Consider the following 26,331-nt stretch of genomic DNA (forward strand, 5'->3'; position numbering starts at 1 on the left):
TATCCTTTAGGGTAGTCCAGGATCTCCTGGTGTAAAAGGTCCTTCCGGGGAGCAAGGCCATGTTGGTTTTGTGGGTTTCTTAGGACCTAAAGGTCAGATGGGACCCACTGGAGCTCCAGTAAGTATTTGAATTGATCTCCTTCTTAATATAGTCCATACTTCATATTTCAACCATGGTATGCCAGTGGACAATAATCATTTTGTCAGGGATTACTAGGAAAAGAAGGGTGTTCTTAAGGCAGGAGCAGTTAACGACCCACAGGAACTGAGAAGAGAAAGGCTGAAGAACGGGAACACGATTTCAAAGGCAGAACAGGCTTGAGTGGGCAAAGGCACAAGGACAGGCTGGAGTAAGACTGAGTGAGCAAAGGCGCAGTCTAGATAGGGACAGGTCAGGACCGGAGAGCAGAACAGACAGGACAGTAACCAAGAAGCAAGACCAGACTTGCTAGGAAGCAAGGAACAGGAGAGCAAGAGGGATCTGGAGCTAGGGACGGGCCACAGGGCTTCACAGTAGCTAATGCTCAAGCAATGACTATGAGGATGGCTGAGCTATATATAGGGCAAGTTCAGCCCTTGGCTGACCCAAACCCACTAATAAGTATGCTGGGGTGAAATAGCTAAGCCCAAGACCCAGATGACAAGGAAACGAGAACCTGCCGGCTTCTCTTCTGGCGAGCAGCTAGCAAGTCTCAGGATCATCCCCCTGCAGAGCCTGACACATTTAGAATGTCAATGTCAAATCTTTTCACTCACTCTGTTATACTATCTACTTGCAGCTCTAAACTATGAGTTAGCACTTGGACATCCCTTTTCTCAAACAACAAGTATTTTACAAAGACATATGGCAACTTTTAACCTTCTTAGAATTGTTTAATTCATTTGTACTAAAAAAAAAGTCCTCAAGGAGATAAAGTATTCTTCTGGACACCTGGCTGTGAGCCTTCCTAAACATACCATGTGTCAGCAAAGCCCCTTAACATCTTCTAGTGATTTCATATACAGTTTTTAATGGCTTGGGAGGGCTGCACTGTGACTTAAGACCACCAGTAAACCCTTCTGCCTTAAGCCAAATATTCACTCTCCCGGTGCACAGTACTGGATGAATGAAGCAAAGTATTGGACCTTAATGTGTTAGAAGACTTAATTAAGAGATGCTTGATGTTTGGTTTTCTAGGGGGATGAAGGACAGGTTGGAGCTCCAGGTCTCAATGGCAGTGACGGACCAAAGGTGAGTCCAGAATCTACAGTAATACCAATTTATTGATTTGCAAAACCTTTTGCATTTAAATTTCAATACCAAGGATTAGAGTTGATAACCATTCTAAGAAGGCCTTATGGTCCCATTAATATCTACAGCATCTACTGGGGCCTCCATTAGGTCCATTTTGTTTCTGTAAGTTCCTAGTGAACAAAACAACCCTAAAACCATTTGACTGATTTATGTCCATATGTTAAACTGAAGAAGACAAACGAGAAAGGTGGGATTGCCTGTACATGTCTATGGCTAGGTATACAATGAACTGCAAGTATGTTGTTGTATAGTTTGCAAGGTCACAGCTGTATGAATTCTTTTAAAGGTTCCCTTTAAGCATGTTGCTGCAATAGCCAAAGAGCCAGCCTATAAAACGTAACCTTCTGAAGCTTGAGATGGATGCTAAAGCCAAAGGTCTACAGGCTGCAGGGTGTCTCAGGTTCCTTCACAGCAAAACCATTTTCCCACCACGTTTTTATATGTTTTCCTAGGGAAACCGGGGACCTGATGGACCAAAAGGGCTTACAGGACCAAGAGGAAATCGGGTAACCAATAACATATCGTATTGGTGGAAACATGAAGTTCCTATGTTACAGTTGTAACATCTCATGAATCCTGATAATGTTACATGGGCTTTACGGACTGATCGAGTTTATGACTTACCACCCTAGGGGTGCACTCTGCTAACTTCTGTTTCCACAACGCTTTCCATTCATAGTCAACTCAAGTCTTCTCCTTAGTTTATTTTCATGTTTCTCATCTGCTTATCACCTCCTTTATCTTTATCTAAATGGTTGCTTCCTTTTCTCCTCCCAATCTCATTTCCACCTGGCAAGTGGTACAGTCTTGTTTCCTTAGATGAGCTCAACTTTGTGATAAGGCATGGTAGGTTGGGTCTCAAAGACTGGGCCTCAAATGGAAAATTGTCTATGCATTGCAGGGTCGTATGGGGCAGAGAGGACTCGTAGGAATGCCAGGAGCACCGGTAAGAGACATTTATTCTTCTAGCTATTGCACAATTAAGGAAGGTACTCTACAAACAGTGGGGCAAATGTACTAACATGGGTACCACATTGCACTAGTTATAGCAACCAATTAGCAATTAGTTTTGTTCAGACTACTACATTACAGAAAATTAAAGCAAATATCTGATTGGTTGCTGGGGGTAACTGCTAAATATCTAAAGATCTAGTGTAGGTGAATGGCGGGCAAATGTTGTGTTTGCCAGATTCTGTAATGTTTCTTTCCTCGCAGGGTCAAATAGGAGCCGGGGGCCTGGAGGGAGCAGAAGGACTGCCTGGTACACAGGTTCCCACTATGCACTTCTTTCCTGTTACCTGCCATAGCACTTTGTCTTGCTGTGGAGATGGCTCCATCAGTTTAACCAGTGACTCTCAGCTGTTTGTGTATAAGGGGGGTCTGGAAATTCAGACGCATATAATATTTATTTCTATGTTTATCTCTAAACACAATGTTATTATGATTCTCCAGTAGTGTATGGGGCTTTTATCGAAGGGGTTTTATGCAGCGTCCTCCAGTTCTAGTGATTTCATTCAATTCCATTTACAAATACAAAAATTTGGGCTGGGATCCCCTTTAGAAAAGGCAATACCAGTGTTGTAACTGCTATCAACCGAGCTACACAGACTCACTTTCTGCAGCCTATGACATCACTGTTTCAGGTTGCACTCCTTGTGGCTATTGACCAATGAATGTGGCCTGAAATCATGATGACAGACCTCTAAGACTGTTAGGTTCAAGTCTAATGGAGCCTGCCCAACCATAGAGTTTACAGCACTGATAGACTTACCATTCTGTTTGTTACAATAATGTGAAGTCAGAAGGACCCTGACAATCTCTTTTTGTCTGTTCATGCTGCAGGGACCCAATGGCGTACCAGGGAATCCTGGGAGTAGGGGGCTTATGGTAAGTCACAGCTTCAGCCTTGGACAATCCCAAGCATCCATGTTGAATGTATAATAACCGACCACCTAAACTAAACAATCCATTCTACAATTGGACACAGTTGGACTTGGACGCCAGATAAAAGGATAAAACTAAGGCTCGGATGTTTTTAATTCATTGAGTGTCCATTTGATTTAAATTTGAAAATGCTCTCTCTCTTTCTCCAAAGGGTCATGAAGGCTCTCAAGGAGACGTTGGGAGAGAAGGACCTTCAGGCCAAGTGGTAAGTGTCCGAGTGTTTTCCACTCATGATATACACAATGAAATAACTGTATCTGAACTAACCTGTATATATATACCTGTATATATATATATATATCTCTTTCCTGTAGGGCCCTCCTGGTAGAGCAGGGATTGATGGAGAACCAGGAGATCTTGGCGAAAGGGTAAGCAGAATCAAATGGGTTGTCAAAATAAGTATTAAAATATCTGTTTGGGGCAAAGACAGTGACACCATACACAGATGAAAGAGACACTTCAGATGATCATTTGACACGTTTACTATTTAGTCTTTTCTTTTCTGCAGGGATTTACGGGAAAACCAGGCCCAGAAGGGCCACAGGGGCCAGTAGGCATGTATGTAAGTGTTTTGATTGGTGATGTAATATCTCAAATGAAAGAAACTTGACATGGGTGGGTATATGAAACTGAACTGCCCAACCTGCAATCCTTCATCTATTGCTAAACATGCTCTACGTGTTTGAGGGCTTCTTAAAATAGCTGGAGGGCTGCTGTGCCGGAGTCTATAATATGGGCATGGTTCAGGTAAAAAACATTGGTTGGATATTGCAGGATTGCCAATTCCGTAGATTGATTTAGTCAGACTGTGTAGTAATACTCATTACAACCAAATCATCACAACTTTCAAAAATAGTCCCCTAACAGGTCCAGCAGCAATACATTTTAACATAACAAATAGACCATTCTATGATAATTACCCTGAGAATACATTGCTCAAACCTGTCAATTAATTCAGTGAGAAATCTGCCTGCTGGAAGTTTAGCTGCTAACTAGGAATTTAATAGACATCATCACCTGATCATCTGTCAAAACACGGGCGATTGCGATGCATCTGGAGCGTTGTTTTCAGTCTGATGTAGAGAGCACTTTAATCTTGAAAGGGGAGATAATATCAAATAATTGGTTAGAAATTCTAATTGATCTTTCTGTCCTTCTAAATTGCTTGTTTTGTAAGGGAATGACCTTTATTGCAGAGGCCTCCAAACTGAATTCCCTAGGGAGAGATTAGGGGTGTTCTTATTGGTGCCCTGGGTACCCCTGGAACTATAGCAGGGTGACTGTTACCCCAATGTTTCTATATATCTGTAACCTTGTTATAAGCTAAGGGGGCCCAGTCTGAAGGTCAGTTAGGGGGAGATTTGGGGTGAGTGCTTATTTGTACCCTGGGTACCCCTGGAACTATAGCAGGGTGACACCCCAATGTTTCTATATATCTGTAACCTTGTTATGAGCTAAGGGGGCCCAGTCTGAAGGCCAGTTAGGGGGAGATTTGGGGTGAGTACTTATTTGTACCCTGGGTACCCCTGGAACTATAACAGTGTGACTGTTACCCCAATGTTTCTATATATCTGTAACCTTGTTATGAGCTAAGGGGCCCAGTCTGAAGGTCAGTTAGGGGGAGATTTGGGGTGAGTGTTTATTTGTACCCCTGGAACTATAGCAGGGTGACACCCCAATGTTTCTATATATCTGTAACCTTGTTATGAGCTAAGGGGGCCCAGTCTGAAGGTCAGTTAGGGGGAGATTTGGGGTGAGTGTTTATTTGTACCCTGGGTACCCCTGGAACTATAGCAGGGTGACACCCCAATGTTTCTATATATCTGTAACCTTGTTATGAGCTAAGGGGGCCCAGTCTGAAGGCCAGTTAGGGGGAGATTTGGGGTGAGTACTTATTTGTGCCCTGGGTACCCCTGGAACTATAGCAGGGTGACACCCCAATGTTTCTATATGTCTGTAACCTTGTTATGAGCTAAGGGGGCCCAGTCTGAAGGTCAGTTAGGGGGAGATTTGGGGTGAGTGATTATTTGTGCCCTGGGTACCCCTGGAACTATAGCAGGGTGACACCCCAATGTTTCTATATATCTGTAACCTTGTTATGAGCTAAGGGGGCCCAGTCTGAAGGTCAGTTAGGGGGAGATTTGGGGTGAGTGATTATTTGTACCCTGGGTACCCCTGGAACTATAGCAGGGTGACACCCCAATGTTTCTATATATCTGTAACCTTGTTATGAGCTAAGGGGGCCCAGTCTGAAGGTCATTTAGGGGGTGATTTGGGGTGAGTGCTTATTTGTGCCCTGGGTACCCCTGGAACTATAACAGGGTGACTGTTACCCCAATGTTTCTATATATCTGTAACCTTGTTATGAGCTAAGGGGGCCCAGTCTGAAGGTCAGTTAGGGGGAGATTTGGGGTGAGTGCTTATTTGTACCCTGGGTACCCCTGGAACTATAGCAGGGTGACACCCCAATGTTTCTATATATCTGTAACCTTGTTATGAGCTAAGGGGGCCCAGTCTGAAGGTCAGTTAGGGGGAGATTTGGGGTGAGTGTTTATTTGTACCCTGGGTACCCCTGGAACTATAACAGGGTGACTGTTACCCCAATGTTTCTATATATCTGTAACCTTGTTATGAGCTAAGGGGGCCCAGTCTGAAGGTCAGTTAGGGGGAGATTTGGGGTGAGTGTTTATTTGTACCCTGGGTACCCCTGGAACTATAACAGGGTGACTGTTACCCCAATGTTTCTATATATCTGTAACCTTGTTATGAGCTAAGGGGGCCCAGTCTGAAGGTCAGTTAGGGGGAGATTTGGGGTGAGTGCTTATTTGTACCCTGGGTACCCCTGGAACTATAGCAGGGTGACACCCCAATGTTTCTATATATCTGTAACCTTGTTATGAGCTAAGGGGGCCCAGTCTGAAGGTCAGTTAGGGGGAGATTTGGGGTGAGTGTTTATTTGTACCCTGGGTACCCCAATGTTTATATATATATATATATATATATATATATATCTGTAACCTATATATAATTAGAAGATAATAAGAATAATCAAACTTTCTATGATCAGAGAAATGTAAACATGTGACTGGTTTTGGTCAAGTTGGTTTCTTTGAAGACCTCACAAGTTTGCTGTTTGTTTTTTAGGGGTTTCCTGGCCCTGCCGGAGAAAGAGGTCGGACAGGATACCCCGGGGAGAAGGTAATGTCCATGTAAGCCTTTTATAGAAGCAGTATGTTGCTACCTGCACAATTCACCATGTTATGAACTAAAGGGGACCTTGACCTCAGGTTGGACCCTCAAGGGTGGCCTTGAGGCGGAAAAGTCAGGCAACCATTGGCTTACAGGGTAAGGACTATCAGTATGTATCTGACGTCTCTCTTCTACATTAGGGGGAATTGGGACCACCTGGTATCCAAGGGCCACCAGGAAAAGTGGGACTAAAGGTAAGAAGTCATTTGTAAATAACAGGAACTTGTTCTGTTCACACCTACAGACACCCACAGTATTATAAATGTAATTCAGTGTAATCTCTCCATCTGTTGCAGGGTCCTCCTGGGTCACCTGGGGAAAGAGGTCCACCCGGACCCCAGGTAAGAACCTAAGTTGAATTCACATTCTACGCTGGTTAGTGGGTGATAAACTGCCACCATCGATAATAAGGAACAGGGGCCTGGCTGCATTCATGCTTTTCCACCTAACTTTAAATCTCTTCTCTTTCAATCACAAGAGAGAGAAAGTGATCTTGTTAGACGCAAGCAAGCAACTGATCCTCTTTGCTTTTGATTTTAGGGTCGGCTGGGAGATCCAGGCATCCAGGGTTTGCCCGGGCCTCAGGTAAGTTTACTTAAAGCAGAACACTGCATTCTGTCTCCAGGCCAAACCGTTTCTCCAGAAAGCTGGAATACCGAAGTGAAGACACAATGCATTTAGCAAAATGCTAATTCTCTAGCCTTCCCTCTTTGCAAACCCAAAAATTAAACATTGCCTAACGAAAGAAAATACAAGACACTAAGAGGCTTCCCAATGTCCATTGATTCCTCATTCTCTCTGGTTCTGACTCTTGAAACAACATAGCAGCCATCAGTTCTCCTCCAGGTCTGTTAATCAGCTCACTTCTGAGAATGGTTAACACAAATGGCATCCTTATTTGTCCTATTCTATTTCACTTTAATGATACATTTCACTCATGATTATGTGCGTTCCTCTCTAAAGAGATGGATGTCTCCTGTCATCTGCCTCTCTATAATCTTGTCTGTCTTGCCAGGGGCTGTTTAAAGAAATATGACAAAGTAATGGAGATGCTTATTTCATTCCAAGTCTTAGGTGGATTAGCAGACAAGGTTGTACCAGCCCGGCATACTCCATAGTGATATCTGGGGTTGGATTCTGTAGTTTGCTCTAGAAATCTATAGGCCCTTGGGAAAACAAGAGAGACTGTACAGTGTATGTACCATAAAATCCACCTAAAATAATAGTTGTGTGGCGATGGCCATGTGCAATCACTGTAAATGAAGACAAGACATTTTTTGAAGATGCGTTTGGGGGGGGTGCAAATTTTGTTGAAACTTGAATATCCAAGTTAGGGTTTGGATTTGGTCCAAATACAAAGTGATACGATTCTGTGCCTCCCCAATACAATTGTAGATTAAATCTGGCCAATTCAACCAACCGTGTGTGTCTACGGATTGGATAAAATCTGCTCATTCTGCAATTAGGAAAACTTGCTATTTATGGGTGACCCCAATTATTGTAGTGATGTTAGTACTTGAGGTAGGCAACTTGAGGGAGGTATCTTTGTATAACACTTTTTAATTGTGTCTTTTTAGGGCCCACCTGGTAACCCAGGGCCAGATGGGGAGGTTGGAAAGGGTGGACTTCCTGGTGAAAATGGGCCTGCTGGAAATATGGGAGACCCAGGACCAGCAGGATACCAGGTAAGTACCCATTATTAGCAGAAATATGTTCACCCTACCTTTGAGTGCCAATAGAGCAATATCTATAGGACAATCTCCTCCCACCAAACAACAGGAGTGCTTTCTACTATGTTTTCATCATCTGAAGTCCTGGCCTGAAACAAAGAAAATAAAATAGTTAGTTCAGTTTCAGAACCTTTCGTCCTGTCTCTTTGGATCTGTTCTAGGTCTGGCTGATGTCTTTGCTTCCCTATGTTTCAGGGTCGAGAGGGAGCAGCTGGTGTTGAAGGACCTCCGGGAGAGAAAGGTGAAAAGGTGAGTTGGCGGTTGAGTTACTTCTTTGGTTTGAGGGACACTGATCGAGACATCCATGACTCATTCTAAATTTACAGTTGGGGTTGAGGGTAATATTAATGCTTTTTAATATATATCGTCTGTGGAACATTAACAGTGTTTGGATAGGGTAGAGACCTTGGAGGAGCAAATTCAATTAGTTTATGATATAAATACAGACTGTCTTGTTATTTCATTGTTTTTCTCCATTAGGGAGAAATCGGGCCTGTCGGAGACCAGGGGGTGAGCGGTTTGGATGGGGAGCAGGTAAGTGGACAACGAAATAGGAATGGATTGAGAATACCATGTGAACATGCCCATTTAACTTAAACAGACAAGAGTTGAGTAGCAATGCCCAATCTGAGGCATAAACAAATGTGTCTTCTTGAACTTCCATTTTAAATAACCAGGGTTCTGGTTGTATGTTGTGATCATGGAATGGCAATATCTACAGCCTGAGGGCCCCAGGCTGTGTCGTCATAAATTCCTTTTCCTTTCTGGTAGGGAGAGCCTGGTTCTACTGGAAATGAAGGATCAGCTGGCCTTAAAGGAGATCAGGTTTGTAAGCTTTGAACATACCTTTAAAGGGTAGGTCTACTTAGAGTGGTTAACAGAGCTGTTCCTAAATATACTGAGATAGTGAATGGAATCCCACTGTGTGCCAGTATTTTAATCTGTTTGTGTTCACCCACAGGGTGATCCTGGTCTTCCAGGGAATCCTGGTCTAAACGGGCCCTTAGGAGACCCAGGGGAGAGAGGGCTGCAGGGCCTTATGGGACCCCCTGGGGAAACAGGGAAGGAGGTAATTGTATTAAAGAGCTTGAAAGATATCAATAACCAATAGAAATGTGCTACTTACATATCTACATATTAATTTAGGGAGATGTGGGGGAAATGGGAGACGTTGGAGACCCTGGGCCTCAAGGAGGAAAGGTGAGTGTGTGCTCTGTTTATGGAGGGGTTGATGATGTTGCTGGAGTGTAACATTCTATTTTTTGCTCTAGGGAGATAAAGGGCCAGTTGGTGGTTCCGGAAACCCAGGACCAAGTGGCATTATAGGAGAAAGAGGCAGTCGAGGGGAAAAGGGGGACAAAGGCCTGAATGGACCTCTGGTGAGCACCATGAATGTCTTCAGATTCAGGGAGAAAATCTTGAATTTGTCTTAAATATGACTTGCGGTGTTTGAAAACAAATGTATAAACAATGAAATGTAACAATCTCAGCCATGGGAAAGGAACCATAGATATGAACGCCTTTCCCATAGTTTCTTCTACTCATTATGCCACGGCTATAACTAATGAAGCAGCGTTTCCTTTTCAGTAGGATTCACCCAAACCTCATTCATACTTGCTTAATTTCCAAAATAAGTTACACTCATGAGAACATCACCTGGCGTAACTAAATCTCCTGAACAAACTCTGTGTGTCATGTGATATACACATAGATATGAGGAGCACTACTAGAACTGCATCTTTGTGTTTCCTAGGGACCACCAGGATTGATTGGATCTACAGGACCTTCTGGATTACAGGGACAAATGGTAATTTTTTTTACTCTCCAGCTGCTATATAGCAACAGCTCCCATGATTTTTAGTAAGCCAGAGAAGATTATTGGTCATTATTTACATAGGTGGTTTCCTATGCATCCAGAAATGGGTTTGTGAAGATTACAGTAGAGAATTTGATGGTGGATAAACTATTTTGCTGTTTCTTTCTTGCAGGGAGATGTCGGCAAACAAGGAGCCCCAGGTCCTAATGGACCCCAAGGTTTGAAGGTTGGTTCCCTGCTGTTATATAGTGAATAAAGTACCCCCAGTTGTAAAATATAAGGATATTATAAGTTATCGAGGAGTTTCATGACCATATAAAAACACGAGGCCTGAGTCACATGACTCAGTGAGTCATGTGACTGAAATGACATCAGAACTCACCGTTTATAACTGATGACATCAGAACTCACCGTTTATCACGGTATAATTTACAGGATATTCATGGCTTTTGTGTATTATACATGGATATTGGCCATTTGGTACCTGTATTGTTCATGCAGTTCCATGATGCTTATTTTTGCAGGGGGAAACTGGTACCACTGGGGAGACTGGTCAGCTGGGTCCTCCTGGTCTAATGGTGAGTTGGGGAGAACGTGTGTGTATATAAATATAGGGGTGTAGGTTTCATTTGCATGGTGTAAATGTGAGACAAGCCTTCAAGTCATTGTAGAGAAACGAACATATCTCCAATGGGATACTGGTAGATTATCGATATAATGGGAGCTGCCCTGGTTGAGGTTGGTTGGAAAACTGCCCACAGACAACATCATCCCCCCCGGTGGCTGGAAGCAGAAGGTCCTATAACAGTGTGAATAATAGAGAATAGCTGGACAATATCTCAGACCATGCAGCTGCTGTAGAATTATCAAATTCACAGGTGACCGGCTCAAGTGGACTACCAATCCCAGCATTCCTCAGCCGCTGAGGACCACTGAAAACTAAAGTGATCTCTACCATTCTCTACCCTTAAATTTAAATGTTTCTGTAATTTTAGGGCCTACCTGGAAAGAAAGGGGAGAAGGCAGAGCGAGGACAGACTGGGTGGCCAGTAAGTAAATAACTGTATAATCTGCACATTAGAGTCTAAATCTTAGTATTTCTGCTCCACTCATTCATTTTAACCTCCTACAGGGGACAGAGGGCCCACGAGGCATTACAGGCAACCAAGGGTCACAGGGTCTTATTGGCCAAGAAGGACTCAAAGGAGAAGATGGAAGCCCTGGAGAGCCAGGAGTCATGGTAACTTCAGTAAAGGATCAATAAATAAGACAATGGGAAATCTTTTGCAGCTCTCATAAAGTTGCTGCTGTATTGCTTGTGATCTAAACCCCCAAAATGTAAATTTGCTTATTGGGCTCTGAGTCAGGAACTTCATGTATCACTCATGTATTATAAGGGATAATGTACCCCCTACTGTAAATGATAAGGATATTAGAAGTCACTGAGGGGTTGTTCTGTGACCATATAAAGGCACAAGGCTGCAGGCTGAGTTATACAGGGAACTCTGAGTATCACTCATGTATTATAAGGAATAATGTACCCCCTACTGTAAATGATAAGGATATTAGAAGTCACTGAGGGGTTGTTCTGTGACCATATAAAGGCACAAGGCTGCAGGCTGAGTTATACAGGGAACTCTGAGTATCACTCATGTATTATAAGGGATAATGTACCCCCTACTGTAAATGATAAGGATATTAGAAGTCACTGAGGGGTTGTTCTGTGACCATATAAAGGCACAAGGCTGCAGGCTGAGTTATACAGGGAACTCTGAGTATCACTCATGTATTATAAGGGATAATGTACCCCCTACTGTAAATGATAAGGATATTAGAAGTCACTGAGGGGTTGTTCTGTGACCATATAAAGGCACAAGGCTGCAGGCTGAGTTATACAGGGAACTCTGAGTATCACTCATGTATTATAAGGGATAATGGATAAGGGTTCTGTGACCATATAAAGGTAACATAATAACGTATAAGTAACATAATTATATGAATTAGGTTATGATCTAAATGAATAATATACAGGTGGTAAATGATGAATGAGGTTGGATAATGCCATTGATAAAATCTACTTTCTTTACAGGGAGTTCCAGGTCCTCCTGGGGAGTCTGGGTCAATAGGGGCACCAGGAAGAGAAGTAAGTATCAAATTAAAACTGTTCAAGATCCCTAAAGTCCTGAAGTCCATTTCCATACATAGTAGTTAAAATAGAAAGGCCGATATATCTGTCAAGTTAAAGCCTTTGTTTAAATAATTCCTACCTAGATTTAAGCTGATTAAATGGAGCCAGAGCACCGACTGTATCTATTGCACATTGAAGAAGTGATTCTGTACCCCCCATCCCATTCCTTTATGCTCAGACAATACCTTCCCTAAATAGCCTAAATAAACAGTTACTCCTCCACACAGACAGTGAACTAACTTTGGTCTACTTGAAGGAAGTGATTGTGCATCCCTACGCCTCTTACATTTGCACAGTAAATGTCTTCCCCAGGGCAACCGGGACACGTTTCTTATTAACGTTTCTGTTCCAGCCACTGAATTCTTACTTTTTTCAGGGACCACAAGGAGAAAAGGGGCAACCAGGAGAACAAGGCGTATCAGGGAAAACGGTAGGGTTGAAGAACTCAAGCAAGAGCTGAATCTTGGCTGCCAGTGAATGTACCATTACTGTGAAAGCTTGTGTTGTATGGTCTGACTTTTTTGTCTTTCTCAGGGCCCCCTTGGAAATCCAGGACAAGAAGGAAAAATTGGCCAGAGGGGAGAAAAGGTACCATCTTCTAACTCCTGCCATAGACAAGTGTTGTTTTGCAACACAGTGTGGTTTTTAATTGTCGGTGTTTTATCTCTCTTTTTTCAGGGTGACAGTGGCATTGATGGCCGCCCCGGCAGACCAGGGAATCATGGGAGAAAGGTAATGGCACCATTGATACTTTTGAGTGTTTATAAGGTTTCTGGCTGCTTCCAAGGGAGAACTGTGTCTATTTAAGGCTTTCTTCAGCTATTGGGTTCTGCCCATCCCCTATCTGAGAAAAATATTCCAAAGGAAATGGTGTTCGGTTAGGAGAAGTCAACATGCACAGGTTAATCTTTGGCAGCCTTCTAACACTTGCCTAAATTTATTTCAGGGCAGAAGAGGGAAAGCAGGCCCAAGGCCACCAAGAGGACCTGCAGGTCTCAAGGTAAAAATAATCATATTGTCTTACCTAAAGAAGTTACCGGCATGGTTCTTATTGAAGTCATGGTATCATTGTTGTAGGGTTTACAAGGAGATAAGGGTTCGGAAGGACCAGAAGGACCCAGAGGACCATATGTAAGTCTACGTTGTACGTGGTTTTAGGGCAGTGGAATGCTGCAAGGACAACGTAAGAATTTTGTGGTATTTCTCTAGGGGATCCCTGGACTTAGAGGAACGAGGGGTGAAACAGGCCACAAAGGTATACAGGTAAGTGATCATAAAAGTAATGCAAATGTTTGATAGATCAACCAACCTCTGTAAAGCAGATAGCCCAATTGGAAAAACTACGATAACGCTCAACTGAAGGATAGCATTTCTTAAACTAGTCCCTTCCGTGTTTTATTCTGGGACATGAGGTGCATTTTCATTCTTTTCCAGTCCCTGTTCTCCTCATATATTATATGTTATATCATATATTAATGGTACCCTAAAGAGTACGTAAGTCCATTTGGGATGAAACCCACAGGCTATTGCATCAGCCCCACTAGGACTGGGGACCTTCCTCTGGTGTTTCATACTTTCTGCTCTTTCTTCTTTCCTAGGGTGAGCTGGGCTTGGATGGACCAATAGGACAACAAGGAGAAGAAGGGCTGAAGGTGAACACTTAACAAAATATCATCAAACCCTGACTTAGTAACAAAGATATCTTACATTATGTGTATCTAATATTCAGCATTGGGATATTATCTGATTTATTTGGGGTGGAGGTATGGTTTTTTTTTTCTTCACTTTATATAATGCAAAATTGGTTTACAAATGTGTGGATTTGGGTTAATCCTAATGATTTCCCTGTGTTATATTGTTATTTCTCTTTCCTCAGGGACAACAAGGACCTATTGGGGAGCGTGGACCTGAAGGGATCAAAGGGGAGCAGGTACTAAGAAAGGCTTCTAACAAAGAGTGGGCCACTAGGAAATACTTCCCATTATACATGTACTGGAAGCGATATACTTAAGGCTGGTGGCACCTGTCAAGCCGGGGCATTATTCCCTTGTAACTGCTGATTTGTTGATTTTTAGCAAGTGAGAAAATAAAAATACAAGTTACTGATGCAGTTTGTTCAGGTTTCACTTGGACAGAAGGTTGAATTTGATGAACATGTACCTTTTAACCTGGAATATTATAAAATAAAATTGTGACTGCAGTATCTTTAATCTAGGGAGTTGAGGGGCCACCTGGCCCTCAAGGATTGCCTGGACCCCAAGGTGCACCAGTAAGTTAGAACGATATACAAAACCACAAACATTGACAAAAACGTGTAGAAGTTATGCACAGATCATTGCTCACTTCTACTTTCTTCTTTTTAAGGGACCACCAGGGATAGAGGTGAGGTTGAGGGACATCTATTTTAGTTTCTGAAACTGGCACTGGACTTGTTTTCTTATTTTATGTCTGTTTGTGACATTCAGGGACACAAAGGATTCTCTGGACCAGAAGGACCCAGAGGGCCACCTGGACCACCAGTAAGCTTAGACTTTAAAATGTAGAGCAAACACATCCATCTGTTTCTGCCACTGTAAGAAGCACCCTACTAGGATGTCCCACGTCTTAGATGATACATCCCAATAGAACTGGAGTAGATCATCAATAAATACACTTATAGCTATGTTCTCTTGGTTGCTTATGAACAAATGAAACTTTATATTTTAGGGGCCTCCTGGTGCGCCTGGCCTTCCTGGACCTACTCTAAATTTAACAGCCCAAAGTTTAAAGGTATGCTTGCAGAAAACCCATCGGCATCTGGTTTGAAACTCCACACATGACTATTTCTGTTGCCTTCACATTAAAACCTTCACCATCTGATGGTTTCTCTGTAACCAATTCAGCGGACCTTTTCTCACGCCGGTGCCTTGAGTGTAGAGGGACCTTGGGATCTTGTGCGTCGTTTGGAAGAGGACTTGAAACAACTGCGCTTTCCACCAAACGGTTCCAAGGAAAATCCAGCCAGCACCTGTAAGGAACTTCAGCTCATACAACCTCATCTATCTGACGGTGAGCGCCCAGAAAAGATTCTTCTCTGTGGAGTTGGCAGCCATAATAAAATCATTACAGCTTTCTATCCATTCCGTGTCATTAGGTTATTACTATGTAGATCCCAATCTGGGAAGTCCACAGGATTCTTTTCTTGTGTTCTGCAATTTCACTGCTGGGGGTGAGACGTGTCTTCTACCTCAGGAGAGCCAAGTAAGTAAATTCTTTCTCCAGTCTGTAGACTCTTGCGTTCCATACAACTTCTATAGGGTCTTCAAATGTTTTTCTTGTTGCTAGATCCCAGTCAGACCTTGGCTTCAAGACTATCAGACTTCAGAGGGTTTCCAGTGGTTCAGCACTCTCCCTGGAGGCTTTACAGTAAGTGTCATGGAGTACGGCTTCTAGGCAAGGTGCCCATCTGTGTTAGCATGATCTAACGTTCATCTCCCACAGTTCAGGTACAGTGAAACAGGAGTTGTCCAGCTGCGTTTCTTAAAGTTACAAAGCAGTGCTGTCCATCAGGGGGTGAGGTACGTGTGCCAAGCTCGGCCTGAGGCCACGGCAAAAGACAAGAACGTGAAGTTTCTGACCGATACCAGGGATCAGAGCTTTCTGGTGACCTTGCAGGGCTGTGAGGTAAGGAACCTTAACACTAGGAAGAGCATTATAGAATATAAGCAAAAACATGGCCACCTGCAGGTCATTTCATCCGACAATGTCTTGTGATGCTTAGAACTGACTAGATAAGGTCAGATGACTCTTCTCTTCTAACTGGGGTCATTCTCTAATAAAAGCAACATCACAGGATGTTTCTCACGTTCAGCCAATTGTAGGCCCAAATGCCAGATCCTCCTTTCACAGCTCCTAATGTTTGTGCTCTGTACTGCAGTGGGAAGAGACGTCAAACAGAACGGGAACTCTCCTCCACTTTGCCCCTTCAGACCTCAGCCTCCTTCCTCTCAGAGACTTGGCTATGTTACACGACGGCGACTTTGGACACCAGTTTGGTTTCTTTGTGGGTCCTACGTGCTACAGCTGAACTCAGAGCCCCTTCCTCTTGTGAACGCTTTTTTTGTGGACAGCACCCAGGTGAAGGGTGGAAGACCTGCCTTATTTATACCGAAAATTATTACATGGGTCTCCCCCCTCCCACTCGGCTTGCTTTTTTATTTTTTTTAACCTTCTCTCTCAGGAAGGGAGACAATTGTTTACAGTGAAGCATTTGGTGCTCCTACTCTTAAGTTTGAAGGCTTCACCTGTATCTCCTGGTGAGAACCACACACAGACACCTCAAGGCTTCCTATCAGAAGAACATTTGCGGAGTAATGTTTTCAGGGAAGGAACCGGAATTTATTTTTCAGTGCACTTCTTATTCCGCTTGTGTAGCAGAGATGAAACGGTGCTCAAGTTCTGTTTGACTTTACTGTTACCAGATTTTCGGTTGACCATGGATGGGTTACCTAATGGCCAAAGGGTACCATGTCAACATTTGACTATAATAACTGGTGACACTTGGATGGATCTCAGTCGCCAGCTGTTGGGATTTGTGACATCAAACGCAGGATGAGTAAAATCAGTGGCATTTCACTTGTGGCTTCATGGGACGCAGGGAGTTCCGACAGAAGAGCAGCAGTCTCCTCTTGATTCTGATTAGCACCTTTATGAATCTGTGTATCCAGAGCAGTGGTTTCCCAAACTGTGGGTCAGAAGCAGTGGCAGGTAGACATACTGTAGAATGAAGACCAAGTTAGAGACCCCTGAAAGCCCAGTAAGTTCATGGTAGTGCAGATTGTGGTTGGCTGCTCTATCTCTGTAACCTTGTGAAGAGGGTATCTGAACCAAAGAGGTTTCCGTGCAGTTGGGTGGGTGCATGTGCCCTTTAACAGGTCAAGGAATTTAGTTCTGTACTAGTCTGTGGTCTTTCTAGTATCCTGGCACGCAGAATCCAGCTCTATGGTCTTTCTTGCCAACCAACACTGTTGCCTCCTACTATACCTGCTGCCCCCTTTTGGGCTCCCTGTCCCCATAAAGAAATCCCTGGAAATATCAGCTTTTGCACTAACCTCAAATCTATTTAGTAACATTTAGCCTCCTCTGATTGGATAGCGGATTCACAATCTCTCCCTGCCCTGTTGCCATGGGGACAGTCAAGCTCTAGTCCTACAACTCTACCAGGACTTCTGGGGGTTGTAGTTCTGCAATACCTTAAGCTTACGGCTATCTTTCTATTTTATAGCGTCCGACTCTCCTCTCCTTTGCTTGTGTATAAATGAAAGATGAAGGCCACGTTGTTCTTGCTTTAAATCCACAAGTGCCTGAGATTTAATAGTTATTTTGTTTTTTTCTACATGAATTTTTTTTATGACTTGCCCTGTATTGTGCTGTACATATATTCTATAAAGTCTCAATCGAATAAATCTCATTTTGTGATAGAAACGGTGAATTGTACAGTTTTATTAGTCAGTGACTGCAGTTCCGCAGGGGCGGGGCTAACTTCTCTGATTATTACAGATACAGGAAGTCCCGTGGGTCGCTGGGACCAGTTAGTCCGACCTGAAACACAATTGTGGTGGATCTGATATCGGAGCACTGGCGCCACCAAGCACAAGTGGAAGGTTCAATGTGCAACCCAGGACCATTCTGAGGGTTCATAGGTTGGATATGGAGTCCAGTCCTGCACCCCGGGCCCCCCAGTCTTTTGCATGTTTCCCACCACACTGGCCTTGGCCTCTTAAAGGGATACTGACGAGTCACTTACAGGACCAGTGTTGTTAGTGGAGTACCGCAGGGCTCTGTACTAGGTCCCTTGCTTTTCAACTTGTTTATTAATGACCTGGAGGTGGCCATTGAAAGTACTCTTTCTATTTGTGCAGATGAGACTAAATTGTGCAGAACTATAGGTTCCATGCAGGACGCTGCCACTTTGCACAGTGATTTGTCTAAACTGGAAAACTGGGCAGCAAACTGGAAAATGAGGTTCAATGTTGATAAATGCAGGTTATGCACTTTGGCAAAAATAATATAAATGCAAGTTATACACTAAATGGCAGTGTGTTGGGAGTTTCCTTAAATGAGAAGGATCTTGGGGTCTTTGTAGATAACACGTTGTCTAATTCTGGGCAGTGTCATTCTGTGGCTACTAAAGCAAATAAAGTTCTTGTATAAAAAAGGGCATTAACTCAAGGGATGAAACATAATTGTGTCTCTTTATAGGTCCCTGGTGAGGCCTCATCTGGAGTATGGGGGCAGTTTTGGACTCCAGTCCTTAAGAGGGATATAAATGAGCTGGAGAGAGTGCAGAGACTAAGTGCAACTAAACTGGTTAGAGGGAGGGAAGAGTTAAATTATGAGGGAGACTGACAAGGTTGGGGTTGTTTTCTCTGGGGGAAAAAAGGCGCTTGTGAGGGGACATGATTAGACTTTACAAGTACATTAGAGGACATTATAGACAAATAGCAGGGGACCTTTTTACCCATAAAGAGAATCACGTACCAGAGGCCTCCCCTTCAGACTAGAGGAAAAGAAGTTTCATTTAAAGGAACAGAGTAGGGGGTTCATCACAGTGAGGACAGTGAGGTTGGGGAATGCACTGCCGGGTGATGATTCAGTTAATGACTATAAGAGGGACTTGGATGATTTCTTGGACAGACATAATACAAAGGTTATTGTGATACTAAACTCTATATAGTTTATAGTCTTTTTTTAACCTGATGTAACTATATGTGCATATATTATATATACAGTCATTGTTTAATCTCACCCACAGGCCGGGCAATAGTCACAGCCAAAGAGCCGGCCCAACACTGTCACTAGCCGCAGGGCTAATGGCTGCAAAGGAGCGTTCCTTACACACCAGTAACCATAGCAACCGACTGGCCTGCAGAATTGTGCAGCGATGCCCAGTTGCTAAGAGCAACAACCACATGGCAACTTCTGTGCCCAAGTTATATTAAACAAAAATTGTCAAATGTCCCTTTAATTCGTTCAGCCAACAATCTAGAGTCTCTGCTGCCTGTTAGTGAGTCATATAATGGGAATAGAAGGCTGCTGTAGAGCTAGGACAAGAACTACATCTCCCAGCATCCCCTGTAGCTGATTATGCGGCCTGGAATGCCATTTACACAATCCAGAAGCCGATCTGTCTATAAAGCAGCCAAACTACATCTCCCATAATGCCTCTGGGCAGGGCAATTTATTCCCTATCCATTCCCCACAGCGGTTCCCAGCTAAATAAGACAGCGCGCCTGCGCTCATTCGTCCCGTCGCGCCACATGTCGCTCGCCTCCCAATGAGAGAAAGACTGACTCGGAATGGGCGGAGCGAGCACGGCGAGACGCGGAAGTGCCTGTTAGTCGCGGCCCTGACAGGGATCAGAGCACTTCCGGAAGAAGACGGAGCTGAGGGGCTGCGATGCCTGAGACCGGGGGCAGAGAGAACAGGTGGGTGTTTCCTCTCTCATGTCCCTTGTCCTTTCTATCGCCTCAACTGACTCCTCATCTCAGGCCTTACTGGGCTTTGTATTCTACTGTAACACTGCTGCACTCATCTTCTCACCTGCCATGTCTGCTAATGGGCTCATCCCACCCTATAACTTTTAGCTCATTCTCTGCAACTTTTACATTTCCCTTCTGACTCTTTGCAGCTTTCAAACAAGGGTCACTGACCCCCATCTAAAAAACAAATGCTCTGTAAGGCTACAAATGTATTTTTATTGCTACTTTGTATTCCTCATCTTTCTATTCAGGCCTCTCCTATTCATATTCCAGTCTCTTATTCAAATCAATGCATGGTTGCTAGGGGAATTTGTACCTTAGCAACCAGATGGCTGAAATTTAAAACTGGAGAGCTGCTGAATAAAAAGCTAATATAGAATGGCCAATTTTAAACAATGTTTCAATTGGTCTTCATTATTTATTTTTTTTTATAACTTTTTAAGGATTTGCCTTCTTCTCCTGACTCTTTCCAGCTTTCAAATGGGGGTCACTGACCCCATCTAAAAACAAATGCTCTGTAAGGCTACAAATGTATTGTTACTCTCTATTACTCCTCTTTCTATTCAGGCCTCTCCTATTCATATTCCAGTCTCTTATTCAAATCAATGCATGGTTGCTAGGGGAATTTGGACCCTAGCAACCAGATGGCTGAAATTACAAACTGGAGAGCTGCTGAATAAAAAGCTAATATAGAATGGCCAATTTTAAGCAATGTTTCAATTGGTCTTCATTATTTATTTTTTTATAACTTTTTAAGGATTTGTCTTCTTCTTCTGACTCTTTCCAGCTTTCAAATGGGGGTCACTGACCCCATCTAAAAACAAATGCTTTGTAAGGCTACAAATGTATTGTTACTCTCTATTACTCCTCTTTCTATTCAGTCCTCTCCTATTCATATTCCAGTCTCTTATTCAGAATTATCTAAAACAATGTGTAAGGGGGTCTCTTTATCTTCTAGTACAGATGCGTTATCCGGAAACCTGTTATCCAGAAAGCTCCTAATTACAGAAAGGCCGTCTCCCATAGACTCCATTTTATCAAAATCATCTAAAGTAAAAAACAATTTCCTTTTTCTGTGTAATAATAAAACAGTCGCTTGTACTTGATCCCAACTAAGATATTATTAATCCTTATTGGAGGCAAAACCAGCCTATTGGGTTTATTTAATGTTTATATGATTTTCTAGTAGACTTAAGGTATGAAGATCCAAATTACGGGAAGATCCCTTATCTGGAAAACCTCAGGTCCCGAGCATTCTGAATAACGGGTGCCAAACCTGTACTTTGTTTAGGAGTCAGAAGCAGCAGTACAGAGAATATAATCTTCCAGACACTGCTTTCAGTATAAATGACATTTGCATGTTAGAATTCTATATAAAACTGTCAGTTTTTCACTGGATTCTCCTTTATGGGTAACTGGGAGTCCGCCTGACGTCATTGAACAACCACACCTTGAAGAAGGACGATGGGAGTTGTAGTTTAGTGATAATTGGCGTATAATACTGGGAGTCCAAGTGTTTCTGGCAGCTGAGCCTGTAGCTTCCCAGCAGCCCCTGTGAGTCAGTGATGGTTACATTGGTGAGTGTTTGCTGGTTGAGTCAGCAGCCAATCAGAATAAGCATAAGCTGAACATGGAACCTACTGTCTTTGTATGGTTTAACCCCAGAGAAACAGCAGGGGCCACAATCAGAAACCCACAGGGGCCACGGCTTGTCAGTTATAAATATGCCCAGTGTGTGTTGGTACTTAGTGAGGAGGGAGCTATGCAGAAGAGCTCACCATCTAAACATTGGGCGAAGGCAAGAGCCCACATTATATAATAGGGATGCACCAAATCCAGAATCTGGTTTAGGATTCGGCCTTTTTCAGCAGTATTGGGATTCGACCGAATCCTTGTTCCTGGCCAATCCGAATCCTAATCTGCATATGTAAATTAGGGGCGGGTAGGGAAATCACGTGATTTTTCATCACAAAAGAAGAATTTTTTCCACTCTTTCCTTTCCTGCCCTAATTTGCATATGCGGATTCGGTACGGTATTCGGCAAAAACTTTCACCAAGGATTCGGCTGAATCCCAAATCGTGGATTCGGTGCATCCCTATTAATCAGGGAAAGGTTTGGGTGACTAGCGGAGCCCAGAGGGGATTATATTGATTAAGGATGCACCGAATCCACTATTTTGGATTCAGCCGAATCCTTTGCGAAAGACTTAGCACGAATACCGAACTGAATCCGAATTTGCACAAATTAGGGGGTGGGAAGGGGAAAATTTTTTACTTCCTTGTTTTGTATCAAAAAGTCATGTGATTTCCCTCCCCGAATTTGCATATACAAATTAGGATTCGGCCGGGCAGAATGATTCGGCTGAATCCTGCTGAAAAAGGCCAAATCCCGAACCGAATCCTGGATTTAGTGCATCGAGAGTTGCCACCAGGCCTGGCCGGTAAAAATGATGCTTGATGCCAATGTTATTAATAGGAAAAAACGGCAAGAATAGAGGAAGGCCGGTATTTATTTGCCATAAAAGGTGACAACCCTAATATTGGGACCATTTGCACCTCCTCAGCTTCATAATGAGTCTATGACACTCCCCCAGCTCTGTAACTGTTCCACCCCCCAAGTTCTGCAACGACTCCATGAACCCCCCAGCTCTGTAAAGACTCTGCAACACAAGGACCGGCTTATCACACTGCACCCCCTCTTCTCACTAACCTGTGAAATCACCAGCCCTGTGGTTGCCCCTGACTTGTTAGCCATGTCACTACTAATTAAGCACTGCTTGGTCACATGGCCAGCCACTGCCTTTAATTAAGGAAAAACACAGGCTTCACTCTTTGTTTTGTTATAACCTCCCCCGGTAACTAATGGGGGTACCAGTAACTCTTTTCAGTGGTGTGCCTGTGCCTTTAAATGACTGTTTTGCAGGAAAACGTTGCAAATCAGGCAATTTAATATCTCGTGTTGCGGATTATAGTAATATGTCTGCTTGGCCGCTTCACATTCCACTCACAAAATATAATGACTTTAATTTCTGTTCATATGGACCCAAGTCATTGATATAAAGATTCTGGGAGTTTTAGTTCAGCGGCTGGAAGGCCCCATTACCGGTTGTGTAGATCTGTGTGGGGCATACACTCCATTGGGGCTGACTCAAATTAGAAATAGTTTCTTCTGGATCCAGTTGTCAGTTTGAGGCGGTATTTCTGCCTGTTGTGACCTACTTATAGGTATTGTCTCTAATAGCTATGATAAATGTGGCCTTTAATAAGTATGTGCCAATATTTGGGTATAACGCCCAGAGCATTCCTTCCTAGAAAAGTTTTATTTATACATATTGGAGGAGGGAGGTGCCATATTGATTCCCTTAGACAGTACAGTATGAGGGTATAGCTTATTGTGTGCCCAGAACATTCCTTCTCTGTATATTTGTATTTATACATATGGGAGGAGGAGGTGCCATATTGATTCCCTTAGACAGTACAGTATGAGGGTATATCTTATTGTGTGCCCAGAACATTCCTTCTCTGTATATTTGTATTTATACATATGGGAGGAGGTGCCATATTGATTCCCTTAGACAGTACAGTATGAGGGTATAGCTTATTGTGTGCCCAGAACATTCCTTCTCTGTATATTTGTATTTATACATATGGGAGGAGGAGGTGCCATATTGATTCCCTTAGACAGTACAGTATGAGGGTATAGCTTATTGTGTGCCCAGAACATTCCTTCTTTGTATATTTGTATTTATACATATGGGAGGAGGGAGGTGTCATATTGATTACCTTAGTTCCACTGTTCAAAAACAAAGAAGCACTTGTAATTTACCTTGACAGCTATTCATACCCATATCTGATACCCGATTGCTGCAGCTTCTGGGCGGGTAAATTCCTGTCCGTAACTGTGCAACTGCTTGGCCTTTTGCAGAAATCAGTGCAGAGAATCAAGATTTCCATGAAAAAATGTGAATGTTTGAGGACCTCGATGAACTTGCCTTATCCAGCCGACATGCCTGCTAAGTAGGTAAGCTTCATGCTAAAAGCCTCCATTCGGGCTGACTGAGAATGTTGGGAGGAGCTAGAGTAATGGATGTATGCTTCATTGGAGGCGCCAGTTTTTCATCATGTGGGAGCCTGGGGTAAGAAACTGTAGGAGAGCACCAGAGAAAGGGAATCTGTTCCCACCCTCAATGGTCATATAAAAAGATCAGGCCTCCTAATGAGCAGACCTTTGCCCGACCTGTCTAACCATCAGCTCATAATAGGGTTTTACTGTATGTAGATCCATATCCCTGGACTAATGTGGTCCTCATATGAAGGGTATATAGATATCTGGCTGACCCTCTCGCTTTTATCACTCACTGCATCAAGAGTTTGATATACAACAACAACCGAAAGCCACAGGTTGGACATCTCAGGTCAAGGACAGAAGTAAAACGTTGGCGCAGTTCTGTTTGAGAGAACGCACTGATTTTGTTCCCCTTCTTCATTCCAGGACTTCGGGACACGTGGAGTGAAATGGAGGCCGGATCTAGTGCTTTCCGTGTCGAGTTCCCCGACTTCTCCAGCACCATTTTGCAGAAATTAAATCATCAACGTCAGCATGGTCAGTTATGTGACATCTCAGTCGTAGTGCAAGGCCACCTCTTCCGAGCCCATAAAGCCGTGTTGGCGGCAAGTTCTCCCTACTTCTGTGACCAGGTGCTACTGAAAAACAGCAGGAGAGTGGTTTTGCCTGACGTCATGAATCCCCGAGTATTTGAAAACATCCTTTTGTCCTCGTACACTGGAAGACTGTCGCTCCCTGCTCACGAGATCGTCAGTTATCTGACAGCAGCAAGCTTTCTTCAGATGTGGCACGTGGTCGATAAGTGTACAGAACTTTTAGAAGGTAACCCTACTCTGTTGTGTCATAAAACAAACGTCAGCAGTGACCACCAGTCTCCGAGTAGCAGCAACTACAATAGTCTGAGCGAAGGCTTTGAACTTGGGACAGTAGGGCAGGTAGAGTTTCGAAAGGGCGAAGAGATACGAGATGTTGAAAATGAGGAAGAAAGTCCTAAAGATGATGAACTGTCCTCCCAACTCACTGAACATGAGTACGTACCGAGCAACTCTTCGACTGAACATGACCAGCTCAGTACGGAGATGACCAGTCAAGACGGAGAAGAAGCAGCCAGCGATAGCGCCGAATATCACTACACTCGTCCTCTCTACATGAAACCGAGCATCATGTCCCACAAGAGATGGCTCCATATCAAACCAGAAAGGTTTCAGCAAGAGTGTGAAGGCATGGAAGTGCATCCTCCATTTGAAGACCATGTTTCAGAGTCCATCAATGCTGGCCCTATAGAACCGCCAATCCAGTCCTCTGGCGTCGGCGATACGTTTGACCTTTGCGGCAAAAAGACAGGGGAACTAGAGGGTCACGGCAACACGACGCGTTATGATGAACAAGTTGATTTTTATGGAGCTTCCATGGAAGAGTTTTCTGCAGATCGAGATGATCACGTTGACGCACATGGAGTGGAAAACTCCGCAGCTCCCTACGGGGAAGGAATACAGGTAGCTGCGGGGATTAAAGAAGAAACCTCTCCGTCCGGTTTCACCGCAGTCGTGTACAAACTGTACCCTTGCCAGTGTGGCAAAAGTTTTACGCACAAAAGCCAGAGGGATAGGCACATGAGCATGCACCTTGGTTTGCGCCCGTATGGATGTGGCGTCTGCGGCAAGAAGTTTAAGATGAAGCACCACTTAGTAGGTCACATGAAGATCCACACGGGGATCAAGCCGTACGAGTGCAATATCTGTGGCAAACGCTTCATGTGGCGCGACAGCTTTCACCGACATGTGACCTCTTGTTCAAAGTCATATCATGCTTCAAAAGGGGAGCTACCGGCACCGACTGAAAGCTAAAGAACTGGTGTGTTTGGTCAGCTCCAAGATGTCCGCATTTACAAACACTACATCGTTTTTTTTTTTTTTTCATGAAAGAGCAATAAATCAGAATTTAGTGTGAAAGGATTATCCACAATATATGTGGGTGCTTGTTATTGGCATAGACAAACCTTAAAATCAGTCTTGGGTTCGAGCTTGGACGCCATATTGTACCGGAAGGAAGCCATTTCATTGGACAAACATCAAGTTGTAATGACTCTATCCCAGTAAACATCAGCCATTTAAAGCAGAATCACAAACTGACTATAACTAAATATTTAACCCATGTGGAGTCTACAGAATAGATACAGAACGAATTGCCTGGTGACCCAAGTTGCACTCAAGGCCAAGAGAGTCGGAAAAACATGGCACTTAAAACTGGAATACATGTTCTCGTTTGGTCTCGATCTGTTCGCAATTCAAAGAAGTTTTTTTGGGAGACTCTATACAAAAACATGCTGAACCTCAATACATTCCCTTTCCTCTTGATGGAAAGCACAGTTGTGTTTACAGATGTCGCTTTATTACCCAGCACTTAAAAACAGAAATCTGATTGGACACCTCATCTGTACAGGATGGGATTCAGAGTGACTGAAATTGTATTTTTTAACTAAAACTAAAAAAAAACAAAAAACATGGTTGCAACGTTTCCGAAA

At 43.4% G+C, this 26,331-nt stretch overlaps 3 protein-coding genes across 7 annotated transcripts in view; all 3 read left to right on the forward strand.

Annotated features, from left to right (window-relative positions):
- Nucleotides 1-17,684, forward strand: part of LOC108698165 (collagen alpha-1(I) chain) — an 88,555-nt gene extending 70,871 nt beyond the window's left edge. For 4 of the 5 annotated variants that reach the window (XM_018229450.2, XM_018229453.2, XM_041572313.1 and 1 more), the window contains 43 exons: nt 11-118; nt 1,178-1,231; nt 1,747-1,800; nt 2,196-2,240; nt 2,510-2,563; nt 3,137-3,181; nt 3,390-3,443; nt 3,553-3,606; nt 3,747-3,800; nt 6,383-6,436; nt 6,628-6,681; nt 6,784-6,828; nt 7,028-7,072; nt 8,065-8,172; nt 8,413-8,466; nt 8,698-8,751; nt 8,989-9,042; nt 9,179-9,286; nt 9,364-9,417; nt 9,489-9,596; nt 9,971-10,024; nt 10,206-10,259; nt 10,558-10,611; nt 11,029-11,082; nt 11,166-11,273; nt 12,123-12,176; nt 12,598-12,651; nt 12,756-12,809; nt 12,900-12,953; nt 13,168-13,221; nt 13,299-13,352; nt 13,431-13,484; nt 13,820-13,873; nt 14,098-14,151; nt 14,437-14,490; nt 14,586-14,603; nt 14,687-14,740; nt 14,928-14,990; nt 15,104-15,269; nt 15,355-15,461; nt 15,546-15,626; nt 15,702-15,884; nt 16,138-17,684. In XM_018229450.2, the coding sequence (XP_018084939.1) occupies nt 11-118; nt 1,178-1,231; nt 1,747-1,800; nt 2,196-2,240; nt 2,510-2,563; nt 3,137-3,181; nt 3,390-3,443; nt 3,553-3,606; nt 3,747-3,800; nt 6,383-6,436; nt 6,628-6,681; nt 6,784-6,828; nt 7,028-7,072; nt 8,065-8,172; nt 8,413-8,466; nt 8,698-8,751; nt 8,989-9,042; nt 9,179-9,286; nt 9,364-9,417; nt 9,489-9,596; nt 9,971-10,024; nt 10,206-10,259; nt 10,558-10,611; nt 11,029-11,082; nt 11,166-11,273; nt 12,123-12,176; nt 12,598-12,651; nt 12,756-12,809; nt 12,900-12,953; nt 13,168-13,221; nt 13,299-13,352; nt 13,431-13,484; nt 13,820-13,873; nt 14,098-14,151; nt 14,437-14,490; nt 14,586-14,603; nt 14,687-14,740; nt 14,928-14,990; nt 15,104-15,269; nt 15,355-15,461; nt 15,546-15,626; nt 15,702-15,884; nt 16,138-16,287 (2,946 nt within the window). In that variant the 3' untranslated portion in view covers nt 16,288-17,684. The remainder of the gene's footprint in view (nt 1-10; nt 119-1,177; nt 1,232-1,746; nt 1,801-2,195; nt 2,241-2,509; nt 2,564-3,136; nt 3,182-3,389; nt 3,444-3,552; nt 3,607-3,746; nt 3,801-6,382; nt 6,437-6,627; nt 6,682-6,783; nt 6,829-7,027; nt 7,073-8,064; nt 8,173-8,412; nt 8,467-8,697; nt 8,752-8,988; nt 9,043-9,178; nt 9,287-9,363; nt 9,418-9,488; nt 9,597-9,970; nt 10,025-10,205; nt 10,260-10,557; nt 10,612-11,028; nt 11,083-11,165; nt 11,274-12,122; nt 12,177-12,597; nt 12,652-12,755; nt 12,810-12,899; nt 12,954-13,167; nt 13,222-13,298; nt 13,353-13,430; nt 13,485-13,819; nt 13,874-14,097; nt 14,152-14,436; nt 14,491-14,585; nt 14,604-14,686; nt 14,741-14,927; nt 14,991-15,103; nt 15,270-15,354; nt 15,462-15,545; nt 15,627-15,701; nt 15,885-16,137) is intronic. The other variant, XM_018229451.2, reaches the window with a different exon arrangement.
- A 1,837-nt stretch (nt 17,685-19,521) lies between these two features.
- zbtb34.L (zinc finger and BTB domain containing 34 L homeolog) overlaps nt 19,522-26,331 on the forward strand; it is a 37,211-nt gene continuing 30,401 nt past the window's right edge. The window contains exon 1 of the mRNA XM_018228594.2: nt 19,522-19,687. Coding sequence (XP_018084083.1) covers nt 19,537-19,687 — 151 coding nt within the window. The 5' untranslated portion in view covers nt 19,522-19,536. The remainder of the gene's footprint in view (nt 19,688-26,331) is intronic.
- zbtb43.L (zinc finger and BTB domain containing 43 L homeolog) lies at nt 19,562-25,732 on the forward strand. The gene is made up of 3 exons (XM_018229455.2): nt 19,562-19,687; nt 23,667-23,762; nt 24,234-25,732. The coding sequence occupies exon 3, from the start codon at nt 24,257-24,259 to the stop codon at nt 25,652-25,654; it is 1,398 nt and encodes a 465-aa protein (XP_018084944.1). The 5' UTR covers nt 19,562-19,687; nt 23,667-23,762; nt 24,234-24,256; the 3' UTR covers nt 25,655-25,732.

This window comes from Xenopus laevis, chromosome 8L (assembly GCF_017654675.1).
Source record: "Xenopus laevis strain J_2021 chromosome 8L, Xenopus_laevis_v10.1, whole genome shotgun sequence".
Classification (NCBI taxonomy): Eukaryota; Metazoa; Chordata; class Amphibia; order Anura; family Pipidae; genus Xenopus; species Xenopus laevis.

Coding starts and splice junctions, on each gene's coding strand:
- zbtb43.L (XM_018229455.2), top strand. CDS start 24,257: ATGGAGGCCGGATCTAGTGCTTTCCGTGTCGAGTTCCCCGACTTCTCC.